The sequence below is a fragment of the Grus americana genome, chromosome Z (assembly GCF_028858705.1).
Source record: "Grus americana isolate bGruAme1 chromosome Z, bGruAme1.mat, whole genome shotgun sequence".
Taxonomy (NCBI): Eukaryota; Metazoa; Chordata; class Aves; order Gruiformes; family Gruidae; genus Grus; species Grus americana.
In genome coordinates this window covers 35,336,254-35,360,344 of record NC_072891.1, presented here as the reverse complement: position 1 = coordinate 35,360,344, position 24,091 = coordinate 35,336,254, and the positions used below count along the sequence as shown (strand labels likewise).

Below are 24,091 nucleotides of genomic sequence, written 5' to 3'. Positions count from 1 at the left end.
AAAAATTGACTGTAGAAGGCAAAACATGAGCAGAAGACAAAATGTCTTCAAAATATGGCATTTCTTCTGGGCCTCTTATGCCACATTCCATTTGCCAAATATGAATCCTCTGAAGTCCAGGGGAAGAGAGAGTCAGTGCCCTGAGGCATGCCTGTGATCTTGATGAATATTACAACACATAAAAAAGCTGAAAAGGCTGCTGCTTCTTTTTTTCAGATAACAGTGAAACAGAACAGGGATCTCCATCACTGCCCTGCAGTGCCAGTGTGGTAAATACTGGAGAGGATGTGAAACAACAGGAAACAGGTTTGCAACGTTTAATATTTTATTCTGTGAAAATGCACTTGGGTGTGCTTCACAAAGATCAGGTATTTTGTGTGCCTTTCCATCTCCTGTGTGCTGTGTAGCTGAGGTACAGCTAGAAAGTGAAAGTAATCACATACGTAAGCATGTACTCTTGAGTGCTGTAAGATCATTGACTACTGTATGTCTCTGAAAATAATTATGTGTCAAAGATGTCACACGAAGCACTCTGCTTTTGGTACATGCTAAGTCCTCTTCTCAGTCTGCTTCTGTATTTCTGCTCTTTTTAGTCTGTTGTGTATTAAACTTTTTCCCTCCTCATTCCCCAACGTGGTTTGTCTTTCTAGCTACCTGCAGCTGCCCAGCTGCACAATTGCACTTAAGAACTTCTGCCTCTTCTGATAAATTTTGTTTTCACAAATTCCCGAGCTTGTATTCATTTAAGTCTGTGTTCTCTGATAATGTTTGAAATTCAGTCAGTTCCGGTGTACTGATATGCTCTGATTGTTTCCCATAGTCTTTGTGGAAATTCTTATTGTCTAATGGATATTTTCCTTTCCCTCTTGAGCTGTTAGGGCACTGTGCTGCATTTCAGAAGTCCTATGTTTTCCAGATTGAGACAGCACTTGATGTGCTTTCTAACATTTTCCTGCTTCCAGAGCTAGAGGGGAACTGAAAAGCATCTCCCATATGTGTTCTGTAATATGTATCTTTCCGTAAGTCGTGCTTTCCATTATCCTGGATAGCTGAAGAATTTCTTTTTTAACACCTTTCTTTCAGATACTGCAAAGTCTGTGCTTTGGGGAAAGTGTTGTCATATTTGAATGGCACACAACACCTGGCTTTGCTTTTAGTAATGTCTCTGAGTTAGATTTAAAACACTGTCCGAGGCTGTTAGTCACTTTAAATTGTTACTGATTGTGGTTTTACCCCAGCCGGCAGCTGAGCCCCACACAGCAGCTCGCTCGCTCCCCCCCGCGGCGGGATGGGGGAGAGAGTCGGAAGAGTGAAAGTGAGAAAACTCGTGGGTTGAGGTAAAGACAGTTTAATAGGTAAAGCAAAAGCCACGCACACAAGCAAAGCAAAGCAAGGAGTTCATTCCCCACTTCCCATGGGCAGGCAGGTGTTCAGCCATCTCCAGGAAAGCAGGGCTCCGTCATGTGTAATGGTTGCTTGGGAAGACAAACGCCATCACTCGGACTGTCCCCCCCTTCCTTCCTCTTCCCCCAGCCCCTTATATGCTGAACACCATGTCATATGGTATGGAATGTCCCTTTGGCCAGCTGGGGTCAGCTGTCCCAGCTGTGTCCTGTCCCAACTCCTTGTGCACCCCCAGCCTACTGCTGGTGGGGTGGCATGAGAAGCGGAAAAGGCCTTGGCTCTGTGTAAGCATTGCTCAGCAACAACAAAAGCACCTCTGTGTAACCGAAGCATCTCTATATTGTCAACACTGTTTTCAGCACAAATCATAGCTCCCTGCTAGCTACTATGAAGAAAATTAACTCTATCTCAGCTGAAACTAGGACATTACTAAAAGTCAGTGGGAGCTGGGACCTTAATCTTGTAATGAAGACTAGTGTTCGCTTGTGATGAGCATTCAGATCTGAAGAGTTTATTTTGAAACTTAATGTGGGCACAGCACAGACCATGGATCTTTAATATGCAGGGTCCTGTGTTTGCTGACTGTTGTCTCTAAATACTGATTTTTATTGTTTCCTGCTCTAGAATCTAAACAGTGTGAATGAGGGGAAAATGAGCAGGAGGAAAGCATTTCTTTGTTTTTTCAGTTTGCAGATAAACTCTCAATCAAGAGTTGCTGCAGTTTGCTGCTTAGCCTGTCATTGTATTTTTCACAGCATCATTACTTTTCTCCCCTCCTTCCCTTCCAATTTCATTTCTGCTCTTTAACTGTTAGGATTATTTCTCATTCTATGTGTGCACATCTGTGAACAACAAAAAAAAAATACCTAGGACTTAAATTCTCTCACTGTCCTCTAGGGCCTACAGTTTCAATAAATCTTTTGCAGTTGTGCTCATACTTTTGAAAGTACAAAACCTCCAAATTTTGTTTGAAAACTGTCCTTGGACACTCTCTGTAAAATGCAGGATCTGTCCAAAAGGATCAGTATGCGGTATCATGTATCAGCCTGGTAAACCCAAACCTGGTGAGACAAATCATGTCAAGTTTTTAGTCATATTTAGGAGAGTGCTGGCATCACAGGAAGGTTATGTAGTCTTGCATGGTCCATATACTTTATCAGTTATAGGAGTAGACAGGACGTTTTACTTTTTGTCACAGTAATCTCGGACATTACTTTCAGATTTCCAGCTAACTCCTACAGAAGAAGAAGCTACAAAGGCAAAGTGGCAGAGGATTATGGGTTCAAATTATGAAATAGTGGTAGGTAAACTTTGATTAATATTACTCAATGCCCTTTGATGTGTCCACCTATTATGTTGCTGACATACAGATATAAATATGTTTCTATTGAATTTGTTCCTTTATTTCTAAAAATCATACATATCCTTCTTAATTTGTTGACATTATTTTATTTTTATGATGAATTTTAAATATAGATATCTGTTTTTCTGTATTGATTTTAGCAAAATAATCACAGGCTTCTTAGGTTACTGTGCCTATAAGTATTGTTTAACAAATTTCTTACCTTCAAGAGGATAAATTTGTATCAGAGAAAAAAATTATATTTAAGGTGAACTTCAAAGCTCCCTTCATTAGCCAGAATTTGAAGCTAGTGCTTGAAATGTCCTACTTATTCTGCATGCTGAATGAATTGTTTGATATAATGATCTAAATAATGCATAGGACATCTACTGTAGATAGAGTTGAAAAGCAGTATCTGAGTTTAGGATGTTATTTCAAAATTATATGCCAGAGCTGAAGTCTCTGCAAAAGTATATGTTATTAGATATACTGTTGTCATACACAGTTCCCACATGTTTATGCTGGAATGGTATGTGATAAGAGTTTCAGTTTTTACCTGACTGTGTCCTAATCCAAGCATTTGTCACATTTTTACACAAATGCAATGCCAAGCCTCTCTGCCGTCTGGCATAGATCATGTGGGATTGGGCTGTGTTTCAGTTTCTGTGCTTAAGAGGCTTTTCTTTTTGTTCTTGCGTGAGAGTCTGAAACACCATGTAAAGGCAGGTAAAAGAATAGGTCTGTGATACTGACTTCCTGTCCACATCCCTGAGGCAGCATAGTCACGTTACTTCAGTCAGGGTGTTTGGTCTGTTGTGGTTCCTGAATAATACTTCGTGAATCTGTAATGGTAGTTTCCTTTCCAGACTAGTTTACTATTTTGTGGTTGTATAACTTTCACTAAAGGTGCCCTGCAGATTTTAGTTTTTATCTGGTATTTGCTTTCCCTTCTCAGCGCTTTTCATCTTACTGGGAAGTTAAAGTTGGATTCTTTCTTTTAAGCTGCAGTTGTTATTTCCCTCACTATTGTTGAAAATCCTAAGCTTTGGATGCTTTTGCAGTCTAAAAGTCTGCATTACACATGACAATATTTCTGGCTTCTCATTTCTGGAATATTCACCTCATTGTATGTAAATTGAAATGAAAAGTAACAGGTACAGCTGTAAATATGTCAAAACTAACCATTTCTTAATCTTATTTTAGGTAGCTGTAGTTAACAAATTTAGTGAAAGCAGTGGGTTAGGGATAAGTCTTGAAGCTACAGTGGGACATCATTTCATCAGATCTATCTTACCAGAGGGGCCAGTTGGACGAAGCGGCAAGCTGTTCAGTGGAGATGAGCTCCTGGAAGTAAGGAAAAGTACTACATTATCTTAGTCTGCATTCAATAAGATTTTTTAGCAATGACTTGCTTCTTACAGGTTATGACTTGGGATTGTAGCATATCTAACTGCATACCAGCTGTAACCAGAAGTGCTTGAGCAGTCACTTCATATGTACTTACACATATTTATGTGAATGCCTATGCTTACATGCATTTCTCAACTGATAGCTGATTTTTCAGATACGGTTCAAGGTCACCGAAAAAGAATACCTAGCAAAAGCATTGAGATTTCATAGGAATATCACTACATGGTGAAGGGACTAAACAGCTGTTTACTTTACTAAATAATTTTCTTAGAATTAAAATGTGAATTGCATTCGCATGAATGCAAGAAACATGAAGTGACATAGTATGTGATGTTTGTAGGGTGGTGTCATGCAATTTGTGAGACTATCCATTCAGTTCAAAACTTATCTTGGTGCTGATTCTGAGCAGCAAATTGAGTAGAAATTAAGAGTTTACAATGTCCATTTGCTTGTTGTTTTTGTTTTTTGTTTTTAAATCAGGTGATTAGTGGGTTGGGCTTCTTATTTTACCCATTTTTGTTCATCGTACTTCTAAACACTATGTATTCTTTATTTATTGAGGTGAATGAGATCTCTTTGCTTGGAGAAAACCACAAGGATGTGGTCAATATCTTGAAAGAACTGCCTATTAAGGTGACAATGGTATGCTGTCGTCCAGTAGCTCCCCCCATCACTCACCCAGAAGTACTGGAGAGTCTAAGTTTATCTGAGGTTCAGCTCACAGAAAAGGTATTTTGTCTTAAAAAAATCGCTGAGAAAATGACCTTTTACTAGAGAAAAAACCCATATAAAGTTCATGTACAAGATTAGAAATACATTTTAATATTTCAGGACTTGGAACCAGATAAATAGAAAGAGGCAAATTATATTCATTAACCGTACTTTAGTCCAACCAGAAGATGTCAGTCCTGGTAGGTCATGGGCAGAAATACTCTGGTACACAGGTCTATACACCTGTTCTGCAGGTGGGCTGTGGGGTTATGGCAAACTGCGTGTTCTTTAGAATCTGAATATGTTTAATCTGGTTTTGAACTTTGCTTTCTGGGTTTGCATTGTGCGGAACTGCGTGTGCATTCACTGGAGACACACTTCTGTTACTCGTAAGTGCAAAGCTTTGGGCAGCCTGATGTGCTAAACATGTAGGAATGGTCTGCCATATAGTATACAAAGCAATAGCATTTCTATGAAAAGAGACACAATTAATTCTGAGTTCTGGGCAAGGCACCAAATTCAGCTTATTGTTGCTAAGCTTTTCTATGAAACCAAGGGAAGAGGAAAACATATACGTGTGTGTATGTATGTGTGTGTGTCTATTTCTCTTTTTAAATGTTCTGACTCCTACCAGTGCTACTATGTTTAGAGCAAGGCATATTTTTAGACATACCGTTTAATAACAGATATTTCCTGTATATTTGAATACATGAATTAATGAAATTTTCTGAAGTTTTTAGTCTGACAGAAACTCCATTTTGTACATTTTTTTCCAGTGAGTACTTCCGTATACTTGCAGCATAGCTATTTTGTTGGAAGGAAGTGTGAATTCTGTGCTAGGTTTATCAGACTCACTTGTTAACTCTGCTGAGTGTTTGCACTTTCTGTATTAGGAGAAAATTCATTCCGCTTTTAAATTCTTCTTTGTGCACAGAATTTTATCTCTGCAGATTCACAAATATTTAAATTTTATTGGTGATTATTCACTGTTTTCCTCAGGCTCATGTAGAACTTGGATTCATTAGCTCCTCGGACACGGAAGGAGCATCTTTGGAAATAGCTGCTGAGGGTCATCGTAAGGGAGAGGAGCAAAGCTCATCTTTGGCGATGTGGGAAACAGAAGTACAGCACATTGAGTTGGAGAAGGGGAGTATAGGACTTGGATTTAGCATATTGGACTACCAGGTAACTTCTGCATTCCTTTATTTGAGTAGAGGACAAAATACTTCGTATTGTTTGGATCTCGCAATATGATCTAAACATGTATTTTAAGCGTAAATGTTAGTGGAAACGAAGCAATACAGTAAAGCTAAATGGATGTCACTACTGGTGGGCATCCCACTAGTTACATTACTTATTCCTCTTACTGTATTAAGGCTACAGGTTCTCATGATAATGGTAATACTGGTCCAGAAAAATAGATAATCCGTAATATACTAGAGTCTTCAGAAAGCTCATCTGCTGGTGCCCCAGGGGCAATAAATGATGCAGTCAGAATATTCAGGCATTTAGCCATGTATTTTGCACCTGCAGTGAAGTGCTTAGGGCAAGAGCCAATAAAGGACTTAGGTGCTTAAAGCAGGATTTACTAAAATCTAGAACTGCAATTCTGAAATCACTTGCTTAGCTGCTGTCTGTCCAGGATGTGTCTAAAGACCCCATTCATTTTGTATTTGACTTCAAAATTCCTGGATATGTCAAGCTTTGATTTTTGGTGTGTCCTGATGAACAGCTCGCTGTCTGTCTCCTGCCTGCACTTGGTCAGGATCCCAGAACAAATGTTCCTCCTGTTCACAGTTGTCACAGTGGATAATTTTTAATCTGTTCAAAGTCAAGTAATTTCTCCCTGCGGTCAGTGTAGGCTTTTGCCCAACTGTTTGGTGGTGCTGCAGGACCCAGTCTCCTCCCAGCTCTCTGCTGGATCTTATCCCTAAGAGTATATGAATTCCAGGTGGAAGTTATGCCCACAGGGCACTGCTTAGAATTAATCTGTACCTCAGTAGTATTTTGCATTTGCACACTGACAAAGGTGAAGAGCAGTGTAGTGTAATAATCTGAAGAATGAAGGCATAGTCAAGTATCTGTTTTTTGAAAACTTGTGAAATGTTTTATTGCTCTGTGGCATTCTTACTGCATTAACTGCCATGAAGGACACCATCTTGGTGTCCTTCCCTCCCTCCCTCCATGCCCCTCTCTCATGCTAGCTTTCATCAGCCTCCAAGTCCTGTGGTTTTGGTTGCTGCCTTGATAGTGTTATGTCCTTTCAGATGTACATCTTGCATGGAAACTTGTTACGTTTGCACGCCAGTATGTAGATGTTTGCTTTTCTCTTCCTTTTCCTATCAGTAAAGCTGATACATTCTTACCTTGCTCATTTTTTTTTCTGTGTGTGCACTCAAGTGAATTGCCATGTGTTGGAAGTATTAACATGTAATGATGTTCCTTGTGAATGTAATTCTGTAAGAATCAGGTGTGTGTGTGCACACGTCCTGTTCTGAGTGTTTGATGCTGGTGTTTTTATAAAAATCAGTATGTTGAAGGATGGGAACTTCAAAGCAGTTTCCTTTTTTTAAAGCAAATGCCACTTTGTTGTGTCTTGTTGATTAGCGTGCTGTATTGGTATTTTCCCATAAAGTGTTTAATTAGGCACACACAAAGACTTGCCTCTTAAAAAGTGCTTTCTCAGCTGGGCATGGTCTGGTGCCATGAAGTATAAGAGTTATTGAAAATAAGCCCTTTGTTCTGCCAGAGTGCGCCTATTAACTTTGCCCCAAGCTGCACTGCCCATCTGTATTCCCAGACCACTGAGTGTAAGGCAGGATGAAGTCTGCAACGCTGTCATTGCAGTAGGAAGTATTTGAATTCCTGGTGTCTAATTACTCCTTACAGTATGAACAGCTCTCTGCAATTTAGCAGTGTTTTATGCCGAAGATGTATGATGGGACATCACCTAGAAAGGAGTAACATTTTTCACATTTAAGAATGAAAAATAGGTGGAAGTCTGAACATAGGGGCAGTATGGACAGGAGGATATGTTCCTGCTGAGGGTTTATCTGGAGCAGAGCTCCCATTTTTAGTAACCCAACTGCATAAAAATTAGCTTCTCAAGACATAAAACAGTAAATAAAATGAAATGTTTTTCTTCCTTTTATTTAATTAGGATCCTGTTGATCCAGCAAACACCGTGATTGTGATTCGCTCATTAGTTCCTGGGGGTGTGGCCGAGCAAGATGGGAGACTTCTTCCTGGAGATCGGCTTATGTTTGTCAATGATATCAACTTGGAGAATGGCAGCCTGGAGGAAGCGGTACAAGCACTGAAAGGAGCCCCAGCAGGAACAGTTAAAATAGGAGTTGCCAAACCACTGCCTGTAAGGATTTGGGAATTCAATGGATACTTTTCTTGTCCTTTAAGCTGGTACATGATGATCCTGACTTCTGCATACACTTTGTGTGCTTTGGTGTACAACCAGGTGGCTCAAAACATGCAGAAACTGTCTGTAACAGAGTCCTGTATCTCCTTGTATGTAGGAGTGGCCTGTGTAGTGTATGACTGGTGGAGTCATTGCAGGACCTAGCACACCTGTCTTGCAGCTGAGAAAACAGCGAAGCATCTTGCAACCAGTAGAGTCTTTCAGGGCTACATGTTGCCAGGCATAATTTTGTACACTTTACAAGGTTCTCTGAATGTGTGAGATAGTGACATAAAGTCAGTTTTTTGCGGTTTGCCTGGAATTTGCCTATGCCTTTGCTTTGCAAGGTATAGTACATATGCAGTCTTTGTATTTAGACTGTGCACTTTGTGCTCAAAGTATGGTGAGTAGTCTGCAGTTCAGGTACCTAAAACTGGTTATTTTAGTATAGCCATAAATAATTTCAGGCTTGACTTTAGAAGGTAGTCTGTAACAATGAGAAGAATGAGGTTGAAGGAGACTTAGGGTTACCAAGATAGCATGTCAGTAAGGATGCTAGTGGACTAGTGTCCCTGGTCTGTAAAATTCAGATCAGTAGAATGGCATCAGTAGATACATACAAAGAAGATACCTTTTACTGTATTGGTGAGCCAAAGTGCAATCTTTGGGGTTCACTTTTGCTTTTCGTGAAATGACAATCTTGTAATCCTTGTGGATGCAGATAACAAATTTTTGTTCTTCATGGGTCTTTGTGGAGAGGGTTGGAGGGAATGGCTGATGTTTAAGTTACTACAAACTTTCCTTTTCATAATAATAGGGTACTTTTCTAACTTGCTTTGTTAAATTCTTTTTTTGTAGTGGAGACTGCGTTACACCCTAAAAGGTCTTGCAAATCAACATTTTCATACTTAAGAAGATGTTACTCTAAAAGAGAAAATGCATGGGGAGTTTGTTTCTGTTCCCAGCATTTTGTAAACATTCAGCATTTGCACTTTAATATTTCATGTATTATGCTTGCCAATTAATTAAACATTTTGAATAATCACTGGCTTTTTTGCAGTACTGGATGACTGCACTTAGCAATGAAATTACATTGGAAAAAAATACTGGTTTATAGTCAGAATTATGGCTTGTCATCTTGAAGCTGTTCCCCCAGCAGATACAATTTTAAAACACAGACAGTGGATGCAGACTTTCTGCCTGCTAACAAGATTGCTCTGCGGCTAGCAAGGTTGTAAAGGCCTCTGCTGTTAGGGTCTTTCCCTGGTGGCAGCTCTGATGAGAATTTTAGTATATGTTTAATAAGAGCAGAAATTGAAAGTGAGTTTAGACTAAGCTGTGGGCTCTGTGGTATAGCTGGATAGGCCTTTTTCATTACTTGGGGATGTAAAATGAGATATGAAGCTGAATCAATTCAGGTAAATTTGAAAAAAAATTAATATTTATCTCTTTACCTACCCAACACCGTGACTGTGATTGAAGTGAACTCTTTGCTGCATTTGGAATTCATTTGCCTCTCAACCCCCACACATAATGCACTCTGCACGCCCTGTGTCCTGCCCATTCATCCAACTCAGAGCTTCGTTCTTTCTGCAGCTTTCACCAGAGGAGGGCTATGTCTCTGCTAAGGAAGATTGCTTTTTCTACACTGCCCAGTCACTTGAGGAGGGGCCAGCTGATGCAGCCCTCTTCCATGCTGAGCTGGCTCTGGTTAGTGGCCCAACTTACCAAAGATTTCTTAAGTCTTTGCATTTTGTAATGAGAGGGGCGGTTTTGTCATTGTTCATGCTTATTTTTTGGTGTTTACTGTCACCACATTACTCATCCACCATAGTTAGGGTGGATCCCCACATGGTAGAAACTGGCATCTGGAGATTTTGGCTGTTTGCATGAACTGTGAATGTGGCCTATGATATTTTAGTTGCTGGGGTAAAAGGAAAATATTTTGCTGGGATTTTCAAAAGTGCATGACTACCCACTTCTCTTTGCATGCACTGAGTATCCCTTTGAAAGTCTCACTTTGTGTAGAGAAATGTTCATGTGCTTATTTTGTAATAAATCTCTTCACCTATATAGCATAATACATCACTTCTCTACCTTGAAAAGTTTTTGGAACTCTCTTTTTGCATGTAAGCCAGCCTTAAAAGGAATGTTGTCTGTCTTCAAAAGCTGCCAATGCTTACTCTTAATAGTATTCTTTAGCCTTCAGCATCAATCAGTGATTATGAGATTTGCAAGGTCAAAAGCTGTTCACTTGTGCAAACAATGTGGTTTACCTGAGCGTTCAGTGCCTTACATAGCCCAGAAGTTAGCAATAAGAACTCAGATGAAAAAGAGAAAGGAATTAGGACTCTAGGAAAAAAAAACTCCAAAACATCCAAACCCAAAATATAAATATATTCTCAGTGTTTCTTCTCATGGTTATTTGTACTTATCTGGGCCTGATATTGAAATTATTTAGCCCTCATTTTCTAGGGACATTAGTAGGGAAGCAGTTTCTACTAAACACCAGAACTTAATTCATTAGAAAAAACCCAAAACCAAACAGAAACCTGAAATGGATTCTTCCAAGGCAAAAATCTCCGAATTACTGATTCCATCCAGTATGTTTGCTATTTTTTCAGATTTGCAAATGACAAGCTGGTTTTAATAACTTTCTTTGAAATAAGATTGCTTGTTTTTTCTTCTGCACTTTGTTACCTTGGTGGTACGGTAAGTACTAATAATAGGATTTGCCTTATTCTGTTCCTTGAGAGGAAGTATGAAGAAGCCAGGTTATATATTGTAAATATCCTGTAATTAAAGATGTGTTGAAAATATCAGATTAAAACCTAAGTATTTAAAAATTGGACTTCTATCTGTGATGTATAAAAAAAAATTATGAAAGAAGAATGAAAATATATGGCAGATAATAATATGGTTAAATTGTCAGCTCTGTCAACTGTCTAATTAAATGTGCAAAAAAGGAATATGCAGTCACCCAGTTGAAGATGTCTTTGCAGAGTACACTCATGAGATACTGTTTATCATAGATAAATCTACACTCAGATTCTACAGGTCTGTCCCTGTGTTTCACAATATTTTTTTTTAGGGCATAGCTTCGGTAACGCTAGTCTGCATTTTCCAGAAGACAGGCTGAGAGTAAGATACACTAAAGGAACAGTTTGAATTAGCTATTAAGTCTTCAAGGTTTATACAATAAAAAATGGATCATTTGTACCCCAAAAAGGAATCAATATGGTGAATCACTGCACATTGTTGCTATTATGAATCTGACATAATGAATTCATAGTATGATTAACCACAAAGACCGAAAAACAACACTTAGATCCCATCTCTGCAGATGGGTGCATTTGGCTGCTTCAACACAAGTTCATGGTATGGTCATGGCTCTGAACTCACTGATCATTTTTGTTAGCATACACTGCTTTCTTGAGCTCTGCCAGGGGAGATGCAATTACAGTAAAAATGTAGTATGTGAAACACCATAAATTAAGTCTTTTAGGACTTAATCTTACTCTAGTATTTGAAAGTAGATGAGTCTTGAAAAACAAATGTTTCATTTAAGAAGAAAAAAAAGCAAAAAATTACTGCCCATCTCCATATCTGGAACTCTTTTTAAAATTTTATTTCTCTTGTAAGACAGGAGAATTGTCCATATTAATCTTGTTATCCAATGTAAAATATTTTGGAAATCGTAAAATATCATGTCATAAATGTTTCTTATAAATGTATTGGAAAGCACTGCAGTTTCCTAAAGATTATTTTTGTACTCTTTTAAAAATAACCAAACTTAAGAAGTTGCATGGAGTGAACATTCCTGACAGGTGGCAGTAATTGAAGCTCATTATTTCTTCAGTGCTAATTCTTGTAAAAGAAAATTAAAAAAAACCCAACCAAACAAAAAAACCCGTAAACAAATAAAAATTTTGACACTAGGGAGTACAGCAGAATTCTCCCAACACCTCGTACTTCTATTAACAGGCATCAGCCTGCTTCCGCAACTCATTCCAGTTGAGACTCTCACTTTACTTCAGATATTCTTTGCAACCTCTGAAGATGTAGTGACATGAATTCTAACTGGAAACAGAAATTTTTCCTACTGTGCTGTGCAAATATAACTTCACTGTAAAACATGGAAGGAGAAAGAAAAAAAAAAGAAGGAAAGTGCCAGTCAGTATGTAGCGGATGAGGTGCATGTGTTCAGGGCTTATGTGGTGTGAAGGTAACAGATAGCCTGTCTGATTGAATTGCTTTTGTTGTTAGGTGGACTCCAGCGAGGCAGATCAGTCGGATGAGTTCACATTTGAATCACAGTATTCTCTAGAGGATGACGTCTATCAGTCTTCAATGGTAGGTCTGCATAGCACTGCCTGTAATGATGAGCTGACCTACACCTGTCTTCAATTGTCAACTACCAAGGTAAAAAGGAGGATGGTTTTATTGATGACAAACTTTAATTATAAGTGTGGGAAGACTGTTACTAGATATAAATGCTTTATGTCATCTTGGTTCAAACCATACTATTTGTTACCAGATTGAAGTGCGGTTTTGCTTAGGATTATGCTGATGTCTTTCAGACATCTGTGTTGAAGAGAGATGCAGCTAGAAGGTTGAAAGCTTGGATTTGTGTTTTGTATAGCCAGAAGAAGTTTGGTAAGATGTTTGTAGTGTTAAAGCTGTGGTGAGCAGTCTGTTACAAAAACTTGTTATTACATTAGAGCATAGTAAAGAGTGGTAACACAAAATAACTGCATTATTCTACAGTGTTGTAGGTATGAAAAGCAAGAGTAAGTTTTCATCCTAAGCTTTGCTTTTATGCTTCGTAGTTAGTATGTTTGCTAATTCATTTACTTTATTCTAGAATGAAATGTTCGTAATGATACTGTAATTAAAAGTAAATATATATATATATCTATCAAACATCTGATTACTTATACTTTCTATTTAAAGTCAGTAAATGAAAATAAATTCTTCGAGTATTACAAAGATCAGTGTCTTATTTCTTGCTGGTCACATACCCATAATGACTTGATTGTTTGTATCACAGTTGGTGTTTAGTTTCCCTCCATGGTTTTTCATGCTCCTTTTTCTTGGTAATCTATAGATTTATTTTGCTAATTCAGAATCTTCCATGTCACTTCTCCTAGTAGTCGTCTTTCAAAGCAACATTGTAGGGATTTCTTCCAGATTTTGCAGTCTGTGGTCTTGAATAGAGTAGCTGCTGCTTTTTCCTCCACACCTGAGCTGCTGAAACTCCCTTTATCCCTTCTGGAATATGTTCAGCCCCTACGAGGCACTGGTTGGAAAGCTGTATTCATCTTCTAATGGTTTCTCCTAATCCACAGAAGACCACATCTCTGCTGTGCCAGTGGGACAGATTGCATTGTTTAACTCTGTTACTTAAATGGATTATGCATTTTGCATACTGAGAAGCATTTTATGAGATAGAGGCTGGATTTACATTATATATCACGTTGAGGCTCTAGAAAGTCTTAAGTTATTTTCAGCAGTGACTTAAAGATGGCTTCAGTTTGCATGCTTGTTTAAAGATTATGGTCCTGACTTTTCAGTATTCCTCTCTATGCACCAGTATAGAGTGAGTATTAAGTTCTCATCACGTAACATTTTATACTCTGCAGTTATGAGTGACTTCACAAAGTAAACCTAGTGAGAAAATCTGTTCATAAAAGACTTTCGAAGCAAGTGAAATGCAGTAAAAATTAAAAATTGCTATTAGATGCTATGAGGAATGCAGAGGTATTTCAGTTGTTTCTGACTGCAGGGTGTTTGACATGTTCTGAATGCCTTTGGTGTCACTTTTAAACCAGGTGATGAAAAAAATACTTAAATCGTCTAATGAGGCCACATGCTGCTGTCATTAAAAATTCCTGAAATAGTGTTTGTCTTAAAAAATTACAGCATTGTATTTTGTTTAAGTGAAACAAAACCAAAAATGGGCACATGCTGCAACTCTAATATGTATATATGCCATATGGCATAATGTTGAGTAAGATCTAGGTCTTGTTTTCACTGGTTTGGTAATGGATGCAAACAGACTTAAAAGTAGATGTCCCAGGTTTCTTTGAAACCTAATAAAATAATTTAAATAAATTATAGTCCTGGTGTTCTGTTCTCCAAAAGGTAGGAAATTACTTCATTGATTATGTCATGCAGATTAGTTATATTTAGGCTTTGGTCAATTATCTTCTCATGTGTTACTTAAACCAATTATTTACGGGTGAACCTTTTTTGATGACTGGAGACAGGGCAAGCACGTATGTACTTCATGAAAGATAAGAAAAACTAATTCTAAGACCCTTGATACAAAATGTTGCAAAATATCCTAAAATCCTAGGAAACATGTTTCCCCCACTTTTTGGAAAAGTGATAGAGGAATTAGTAGGACTGGTGGGTAACAGCTAAGACAGATGGAGGTAGACATTCTTGTGTCTACATTTATTACATGTCAGAGAAAAATCCCTAGTACTGATACAGAGCCTCTAAGTCCAACCTCTATGTCCTTGATATATCTTTCTAATATCTAATGGCCCACATGTTTTTTAAATTACTTACTTTGAAAACTCAGCTAGAGAATATTTGAAAAATTTTTCCAGAAGGTTGTGACTATTGAAATGCCTTAAAATATTTGAAATGCAGTACCTTGGAATATTGAAAGTCTGAACAAATTTTATGTAGAGAACTTAATCCTAGTACTGCAGGATACACTTGCAATAAAGTACTAACTGCTAAGCTTCTGTAACTGCACCATCATATATCATTGTTGCCACAGTTCAAAATCTCCATGTTCATTTTTTGCTGAGATTTGACCAAGTATTTGCTTTTCCCTCTTTGTATGGAAGGGATATCTGAATATGTTTCTACTCTGTTAAATGGATGATTAGATTGCATGCTTATTGTCTGAGCTGCTTGAAATTGCTCTTTGCTTGCTAAATATTTTGAAAGTAAAGACCTTGGTGTTGCAGAGTTCTGCTACCTGAGAAAGACAGTTGGATGTAGGCTTTAATTTTTATAACTTGCTGGAGTTATGTCTAGTTTGAGAATGTGTGAATGGAGGTTACTTTGCTCAAGTTAATGGAGATTTATTGATGGGTACCAAATTAGAAATTGTCCTTCAGCAGTAATTTTATTTTCATTGATTTCTGGTATTTTAAAACAAGAAATTGAGGCATCAGTTAAATTTTAGAGTAAAATGCTGGTAGGCATCTACTAAAGACACTGATGTTATAAGAAATATGTTTAAATTCTGTGAGATTAATTTCTGTTTAAGATTTTAGCATGAAATGTAGTTTTTAATTACACTGCAAAAGAATGTTGATTGTTCATTATCTCCTGTGTTTAACAGTCTGTTGGAGAGGAAGGTTTACATGCTACATATGTTTTCCAAGTATTGGATGAGAGTCTGTACAACATGGATCAGAATCAGAGTCTGAAAGAGGAAAAGTCCGTAGTGAGCAATAGCCTGGAAACTGCAGCTGGTTTTACGAAAAAGGATCTTCTGCCTTTGGATGTTTCAGATAGCAACCAAATTGAAAGTGAAAACAAAGCAACATGGACTGGATCTCAGACAACAGCAGAAACTGCGCTAAGTACAAGCCTCGCTACTACCACACAGCTTGATCCCACTGGAAAAGTAAAGTTTGTTGGTTTGGTGGATTTTTTAATAATAATTAAAAAAACTATGGAAAGGCTATATTAAACCATAGAATCTGCTAGAGAAATTGACACAGGCCAACAGCCATGTATAGTTCTTTGATTTTAAATGTCCATCAGATGTGGTAGCTCACATCAAAACTTAGAGATTTAGACCTAACCAAAACAGGAGATAATTTATGGTGTCAAGATAGTCATCTCCCAGAGACTGGTGATACAGGGGTACATAAAAGTGTGCTCATACCTCACAGCAGTAGACACTGCTGGACCACAGCATATGCATGGGCAGGGCAGGGGGCTTTTTTTATGCCCTGTTAACCTCTGCAGAGCATGGGCACAAGGAGGAGGTGCACAAGTGGAAACCAGGCCTGCGAGGCCAAGGGGGAGTGGTGTGAAAGGCTTGCATCCTGGTGCGTGCACAAGCCTGCACAGTTCAGTTCACAGACCAGCCTGTGATGCCACAGTGTGCAAACATAATGTTCCTTTATATGACAGTCACTGTGACATGTGTTTCTTTTTTCTTCTATGATTTATTAAGAAATTCTTAAAAGAGCTGGAATTTCTTATAAGATTTGTTACTTCAGTGCTGGCAGATTGTCAGACATCTGTGGTGAATGAGTTGGAGAGCCCTTGAATTCATCCCACTAATTTTAAGAGTGTAACTGATGTTCATAAATTAAAAGCATACTTTGTGGTAGATTTGCTATATTACCTGAATGAAAACAAAAACCTCACGTATGACAGTTTGATCTTTGGACTGACTTTTCCAATGTCTGTATAAGGAATCTGAATTAATTGTGTGCCTAGCTTTCATATAAGGTAAGATGAGTAGAGGTCAGTATGTCCAATCATATTTTTATCTGTATTCTGAACTGGTGTTATTTTCCCTTGTGTTAGGATCAAGCGCTTTTAACGCAAAAGAGATGCCCAATATCTTTGGAGGAAAGTTCCACAACTCCAAATTCAGTCAAAAACATCTATGAGAAGACTATCACTATTGCAAAAGGCAATTCAAGTCTAGGTAAGGCAGCTAACTTTTTTTGTAACCTGGTCAGGAACATAGCTTTCTGTTTTTTCATGTTTCCAGTTTTATTAGTAAGGACTAAACATTTTTCTTTTAGTGGGGAAAGCATGACAAGATACTCATTCTTTGCTGCTCTTGCCCTGTTTGGCTGTGGTGGCGATAGATCTATTTACTGTCACCATGAACACAAAAGTAAAGTGTCCAGTCTCACTGAGAGATATTTTTTTTTTCATAAAGGAGTTTAATCATTCCTAAGTGTTAACAGAACAATTCTAATAAATTGTTTTTTAATGCCTATACATTTATGTAATATAGCGGAGAAAATATATGAGAATGATTAGAAGAACACTTTGGTCAGAGTTGCAGGCTAGACTTTCAAATGTATGTAAACACAAAATGATCTTTCTTTCTGAGGATGATCAAAAGGGTCTAAACAAACTGTTCACTTCTTTGCTACCTATTTGTACTTTTATCTTAAGTACCTCAGTATTTCTGAGCATACCGACTAGAAGCACATTTTGGAGTGAACAGGCACAACAGATGCAAACATTTTTCAGTGTCCTCTCCTGGTCTCTGGTGCAGACCTGGAAAGTGTGAGGGGGAGCACGGGGATAACGTCCTCCGAGGCTAGTTCCCAGAGCTGGCGTGGAGGAGCCTTTGTGGTGGGAGGCAGAGGTGCTCCCCTCCTGTTCATGGCCAGTGTGTTCATTTGCCTTGGTTTAAGATGGTGGAGCCGTTTCTTCTGGCCAACTGCATGTCCTTTTAGACTCTCTGGTGTTGCACGTTGGCAGACACTACATGCGGGAAAAGTAATACTGGCCTGTCATGTATACATAGTATGAATGTGAATAGTGCTTTCTCCTGGCTTTTGACTGTAGTCTTTTTCTTCTAGTCTGTATGTGCTCTGGCCTAGGAAGCTGCCTGGTGACCAATTTACACATATGGCTGCACTGCTTTTAACTTTTGTTTTTACAAAAGGAGCTAAATCAAGAGCTGTGAATGCTGTTGAGAGCTGCAGCTGCATCAATTATTTCAATTGAGAAATGGCACTTCTTTTTTCCTTTTAAATGGTGTCACCCATAGCTTGCAACAGCTCTTCAAATCCTGCCACAGCTGGAGCTCTAACCTTTTGGTTATGATTTTTAAAAGGTAAGAGGATGGAGCACCCACGCACAAGAAGAGCTGAGGTGCCATTGTCCTGTGTGATTCATTTGGCAACTCGCCAGTGGCATTTGCATTTCGAACCTGAAACAGTAGCTGTTCAAAGTGTGACATCAGTCTTGCATATGTGTTGTAATGAGGATGTCAGCATAGAAACTGAGGGTGATGTTTTTCTAAAGTGCTATTACACTAGCCTCAGTAACACTGTTGGTTGTTACTGGCTTAACCAAGCAGCAAAGTTAGGTTCAGAATTTCAAACCACATTTCAGCTGTTTCCTTGGCAGTTTGCTTTTCTGTGTATGCTGCCTGCGTTCTGATGGAGACCAGTCTGTTGCAGAGTTGTGTTTACATTCAGATCTAACTGACTAACCCGTGTGAGCAGATCTGTCAAGAGATGGTTGTTGGAAGGAGTATGTGAGTGTAAATGCTGGGGGAACCACCCCAGGGCAGGCGGCACCTGTAAATGCCATCTGTGATGTGCTCAACATGACTAATCTAAGGGGTAGGTGACAGGCAGTTTACCTCTGCTTTTTCTAAAAGCAAGGCAATAAATCAGTGGCATTGTGTGTCTGTATCACAAGTCTGATACACCTATATTTAAATTATGCCTGACCACAGCTGACATCGTTAACTAGCAAATCATAAATGTAAATCTCCATTCAATGGTAACATCATATTCTTTCATCAGTTTAATATGAAGTGCCATCAAGAAGATAGATTTTGCAGTTTTTCCAAAAGATAAACCTTGACTTCCACATACCAAAGTAGAGCGCTACATGTATTCCTGTGTCTAAAAATAGGGCAGTTTCTTGCTAGTCAGGGCCACCTTCTGATACTTAGACAGCTATGTTGATCTCTACTACAGGTGGGTGTGAGGAGCCAACACTAAGAGATTTTTTTTTTTCTGGAAGGAGTCTTAAAAAGCACAAATTAATATCCAGATTAGTGTTGTTCTTTGAATGGTTACAGTATTTTATTTTTTTTCTCTGAGACAGATATATAGCAGATATTTGTATGATTGACTGAGTCTGGGTACCCTGGGGCTTACAGATGCCTTCTAAACTCTGTTCAGCCAGTCTGTCTCCCAAAGTCTAAGGTCACAGAGTAAAGTGTTCAGTCTCTGTCTTCTGTAGCCATGTTTGTATAGAAATGGTTAGGATTTTTTCATGTGGTATCCTTGGAGGTTTTGCTCTGGGTAGCTGTCGTCCTTCCACTCACAGTCTGGACAATAAGGTAAGGGCATGCAGGCACACAACTGCACTCCCACTGCTTGCTAGCCTGGTGTTTACGTGCAAAACCCGGAGAACATATAGTGGGGTAGTCACCGCCTCCTTCTCCAATAGAAATTCCTCTATAAGGCACTCTTACTTCAGTGGCTTCATCTTGTTAGTAAAGCTTCCATGTTAGTGCACAAAAAAGAATGCAAACAAGTTTGGCAGTATTAAGATAGTGGAAGTCCAGGATGCTGGCCCTTCAGCTACCTTTCCATTGCCTTAGTGAAGATCAGTTTTTCCTGAAGCTGTCATCAGGGTTGATTTCATGAGCACCAAGTGCCCTGAAAATAACAGTAAAAGAACAGTCACAAAGACATGTGAAGCCCAGCACCACAAATAAATCCCCATAGGCTCCCTGTGGGGGAGGAGGAGGAAGAGCATCTTTGTCTCATTTCCCATTAGTGAAAAGGAAGTGGAGTTAAATGGTGTGTATGAACATTGACAAGTAGTATCCTGCTGTGCCACAGGTAGGATCTTGGTGTAACTCAAGTAGTAGGCTGTATGCAGCAGGAGTTCGCAGGCTTTCACAGAAGTCAGGATGCTCTAATGAACCTAAGCGATGGCCCACCTAGGAGAGTGGGAAGGCAGCCACTATCTCAGTGGGATCTGATTCAGGCTTTCTGCTGAAAATATGTGTGTGGCTGTATTGGCCCTCTGCTCCTGATTCACTGTTTAATCATTTCACCTCCTTTCCAAAAAGAACCATCATAAACTAAACTGAAATGTGGTGTATAAACTAGTGAACCATCCAGAAGAGTGGTAAATTTGGCTGTTTCAGAAGCAATTTCATTACCTTTTTTGTTTATTTTCTGCTTAAATTTTCCACTGTCTTAGTTTTTTCATATTGGACCTGGTATGTGAAATGACACAAGGTAAAGTAAAGATACTGTGACTGTGATTTGTAACTGCTGTCTCTTGGTGGAAAGAAGGAAATGAAAGGGAGAATAAGAGCAACATTTATAGGTTTGCTGACATTGACAGGTTGGCTGACTGGCTTTTACCTTCCCTGCCCCAGGTTACATTTCTTTTCTTTGACAGTCAGAGCTGGGGCTCAAAGATGTTATTATTAACTATTTCATGTGTTTTTCACTATAGGGATGACAGTAAGTTCCAGTAAGGATAGCTCAGGAATGATAGTCCGCAGCGTCATCCATGGAGGCTCAATAAGTCGTGATGGACGAATTAGTGTGGGGGACTGCATCCTGTCCATTAATGAAGAGGCAACCACAGACTTAACCAACGCACAAGCCCGGGCTATGCTGAGGAGGCATTCACTCATTGGACCAGATATACAGTAAGTAAAGCTAGATGATGAATTGTGGTAGGAAGAGGCTAATAATCAAAATTTGAGTTGTTATGCAAGTATTCTAAATGAAGATTTTTTACAACATGAACTTACCTTTAAGTTACAGCTTCAGATGTAACTTCAGATTCACCTTCAGATTACAGCTTCATGGGTTTGAAAGACAAAATCACTTGTGTGAGAGGATGTTCTTAGAAAAGTTGTTACTGTCGTTACTAATCATCATCCTTTCTGCCCTGCCTGGGTTTATTGAAGGAATGAGATTAGTCAGAGTTTTGCATTCTTAGTATGACTCTTCTAAAGAAAGTAAGGATTTCCTCAAGGTGTTTGTGTTTCTTCTCAAAGGTGGACTGTCCTGGCCATTGCACAATTGATTTCATTTGATGGAGGTCTTTGTAATGGATTTTGGTTTTGACTGCCAAACAGAAAGTATGACACATGATGTTAATGCAGAGAAGTAATACTTAAAACATTTTCAGTACATCTGTGACAAACAGCAGAAACAGTCTGTTTTGTGAAGTCACTTCCAAGTTTTTTTAGTACATATGAAGGAGCTGTTGCTCTAGTGCATAAGTATCTGCTCTTGGGACTACCACTTTAAACTTCAAGTAATTAATACAAGTTTTGAAAAATCCACTTGCTTGATGAGCAAGTTTCTTCTTCTCAAGTTCACTCAATTTACAGAATTTAAACTTTCCCTTGAAGTACAATTCTTTCTAGCTGTTGTCGTTGTGGAGCGAACATGCACCATCTAGAATCAAGGCTGTTCCTAAGCTTATGGATGGTGCTCTAGACACACCAATGCTGAGTTTACAGCTCTAAAAATCTGGTAGCTGTTTTTCTCAAACCTATGGTAACATGGATTGGGTCAGATCTGTAAATGGGATTAATGGAGCTGTTGGTAATAGAAGCCTCTACTTACTCAAGAGAGTGGCCTTGAAAGGGATCAGTTCAGTCCCAGTGTGGTTGTAGGTAACTGTGGTTTCTGTCAGTTCAAAATGGACTGCAGGGCATTCCATTCTCCCCTAGAAGTATTCTAGCTTTGAAGAGACCTGGCATTTTGGGGACAGGTAGGCGAAGTGTCTTCACTGTGGGTGGTAGGTTTAACTGTCTGCCTCGTAGCTGTCATGCATTTAGGATTATGAGTTAATGCAAGCTTGTTTAAATAATAGGATATGCTCATATAATGAATTACATTATTGTCAATGCTGTCATGAATATGAGCGAGTCAGTGTTGATAAAATGTAACATTGATTATTATTGTAGGCTTTCAAACTGTATTATAATTCCGACTGCCAGGACTGAAATCAGTTGGTATGTGCGCATGCATGTGTGTGTACGTCTGCTTAGATAAACAAATGCTACAGCTCCATTCTTCTGTGAGGAATCTTTTATTAGTGCCATATTTACATGATCAAACACAGATGTGTTCATTATTTGTGCTTATCTTTTTATAGCTGCTGCATTTTACACTATGTGTCTATAAGTTTTGGTTTGTAGTCTTAGTCTTTTGCAGATATATCGGAAATACTAAAGTCTTGTCTTAGACATGGATATTCAGATTTTCGAGAGAAAAGCGCATTCCCTTTCTGAAAGATCTCACAGTAAAGGGGCAGTTGCTATTCATATTCTTACTTAAGATTTTTGTCTTTCATTTTATATTTATGCTCTTTGGTGCATTCCCATGGTAAGGGTTTAAAGTGAAACCAGCTTCTGAGCTTCAAAGAACTGAAACACTAAATCCTTTGTTAGGTTCTAAAGGAGTCTTGCAAGAATAAGGACCATATTTTTGGGCCTACATAGTTTTGATACAAAACTATTCAGCATAATTAAACTTTTCTGTAATTTGTACTTTCAGGAGCAATACAGGATCCCAGAAAAAATATTAGGATACAAACATGTGGGTAATGTCCCAAATCAGAAATTTTGAGATATGGAGCATTATTTCATGATAGTTCTTCCTGTTTCCTGAGAGGAATACACAGCTATATAGATGTCATTTCAGAGCCAATGTCATCTACCAGCATGCAAGATTTATGATTTAAGGGCCAGCATTACAAACAAGCAAGTTGAATCTCTTTGGTGTCTTAGGAAACAAAGGTACACAAGCACTCAGGTGTGGCCTTCTTGATATCATTCCTCATTATCCATACAGGGCTGCAAAGCTGGCACCTTAACTTTTAGATTGAGGCTTTTTTGGGTAGCAGGGTGTCCCCAAGAAGTGATTAAGTGAAGCATTTTAATTTCAAAGCTGTGTTTCAGTGGCAAATATTATTTGCTGAGAAAACATAAAGCTCTTCTTACTTGCCACATAAAGGCTTTGCTTTATTTTATTAAAAGAAATTTGATTTTGAATAGTTCAGGAACCAGCAATCTGAGTTTCAGACTTAGGTATTTAATTTTTTTCCCCTTTGTGTGTGGAAAACCAGATGTATGGCCTTACCAGAATATGTTCTGTTTCACTTCTGACTCCACCTTGCCAGGAGCTCTTACATTTCTGTAATAATAGCCAGGGTTTTGTGCTCAGCAGCAGCTGCTTGTAACATCTGTCAGATAATTACAGAGCTGAATCAGAATTCACCTGCCTAAAGTGTGGGGATGAATTCCTGATCAAGAAATAAAAGATAGATTGCAATTCCATTTTCCATGCTTGTTAATAGTCACTGCTATAGACAATAATAAAGAGCAGATGCTTGCTGGGGGAGGTGCATATGAAGCAGAGGTGAAACAGGGGAAAAAAAAAGAAAAAGGAGAAAGAAAAAAAAAAAAGCAGCTCACACTTTTAACTCCATAAGTATGCCTCTCGCATTCAACATGAGACTGACATTTGTTAACATCATTGTAAAAAGATGCTGCATCGTATGCTTCACATTCTAGATCTTCTCCAGCACCTGCTGATGATCAGGCCCTCTTTTATGTGTGAGTATTGGCGATTCACAAACTCATTATGGCTCTGTGTTGCAACTTGTCTGTAAAATCATTCCATGCTTTTATGACATCCATAGTAATGTCAGGGATATATCCAGATATAGGTACATAGTCTCTCTCTCTTTCTCTGTGTGCGTGCATGCCTATGGGGCTGCACATGTGGATATGTATATATATATTTTTTCAAAAAAGGGATGAGAGTGTGTGTGTGTGTATGTGTATGTATATATAGCTTTAAACTTGAAGTTTGGAGCATACTTCCTAAGACTGGAATGAAAACATCTGTATTCTAAAAAATTATTGCTAATATTTTTAAATTTCGTCTATGACAGCCACCCCAGATGTGCTCAGAGCATGTGTACGTGTGTGTACGTGTGTGTGCGTATAGGGTTCACTGCTCGAATTGACATGAGTATGATGTACTGATATCTGGATTAATCTCAGTGTC

At 38.6% G+C, this 24,091-nt stretch overlaps 1 protein-coding gene across 16 annotated transcripts in view; it reads left to right on the top strand.

The window, feature by feature from the left end:
- Positions 1–24,091, top strand: part of MPDZ (multiple PDZ domain crumbs cell polarity complex component) — a 100,696-nt gene that overhangs the window by 35,803 nt on the left and 40,802 nt on the right. For 7 of the 16 annotated variants that reach the window (XM_054809277.1, XM_054809280.1, XM_054809288.1 and 4 more), the window contains 11 exons: positions 217–306; positions 2,625–2,708; positions 3,954–4,096; positions 4,718–4,885; positions 5,867–6,052; positions 8,028–8,237; positions 9,876–9,989; positions 12,546–12,701; positions 15,646–15,933; positions 16,851–16,974; positions 20,508–20,706. In XM_054809277.1, coding sequence (XP_054665252.1) covers positions 217–306; positions 2,625–2,708; positions 3,954–4,096; positions 4,718–4,885; positions 5,867–6,052; positions 8,028–8,237; positions 9,876–9,989; positions 12,546–12,701; positions 15,646–15,933; positions 16,851–16,974; positions 20,508–20,706 — 1,762 coding nt within the window. Of the gene's footprint in view, positions 1–216; positions 307–2,624; positions 2,709–3,953; positions 4,097–4,717; positions 4,886–5,866; positions 6,053–8,027; positions 8,238–9,875; positions 9,990–12,545; positions 12,702–15,645; positions 15,934–16,850; positions 16,975–20,507; positions 20,707–23,592; positions 23,635–24,091 lie in introns of all 16 variants that reach the window. The other 9 variants (XM_054809276.1, XM_054809274.1, XM_054809275.1 and 6 more) reach the window with 3 other exon arrangements.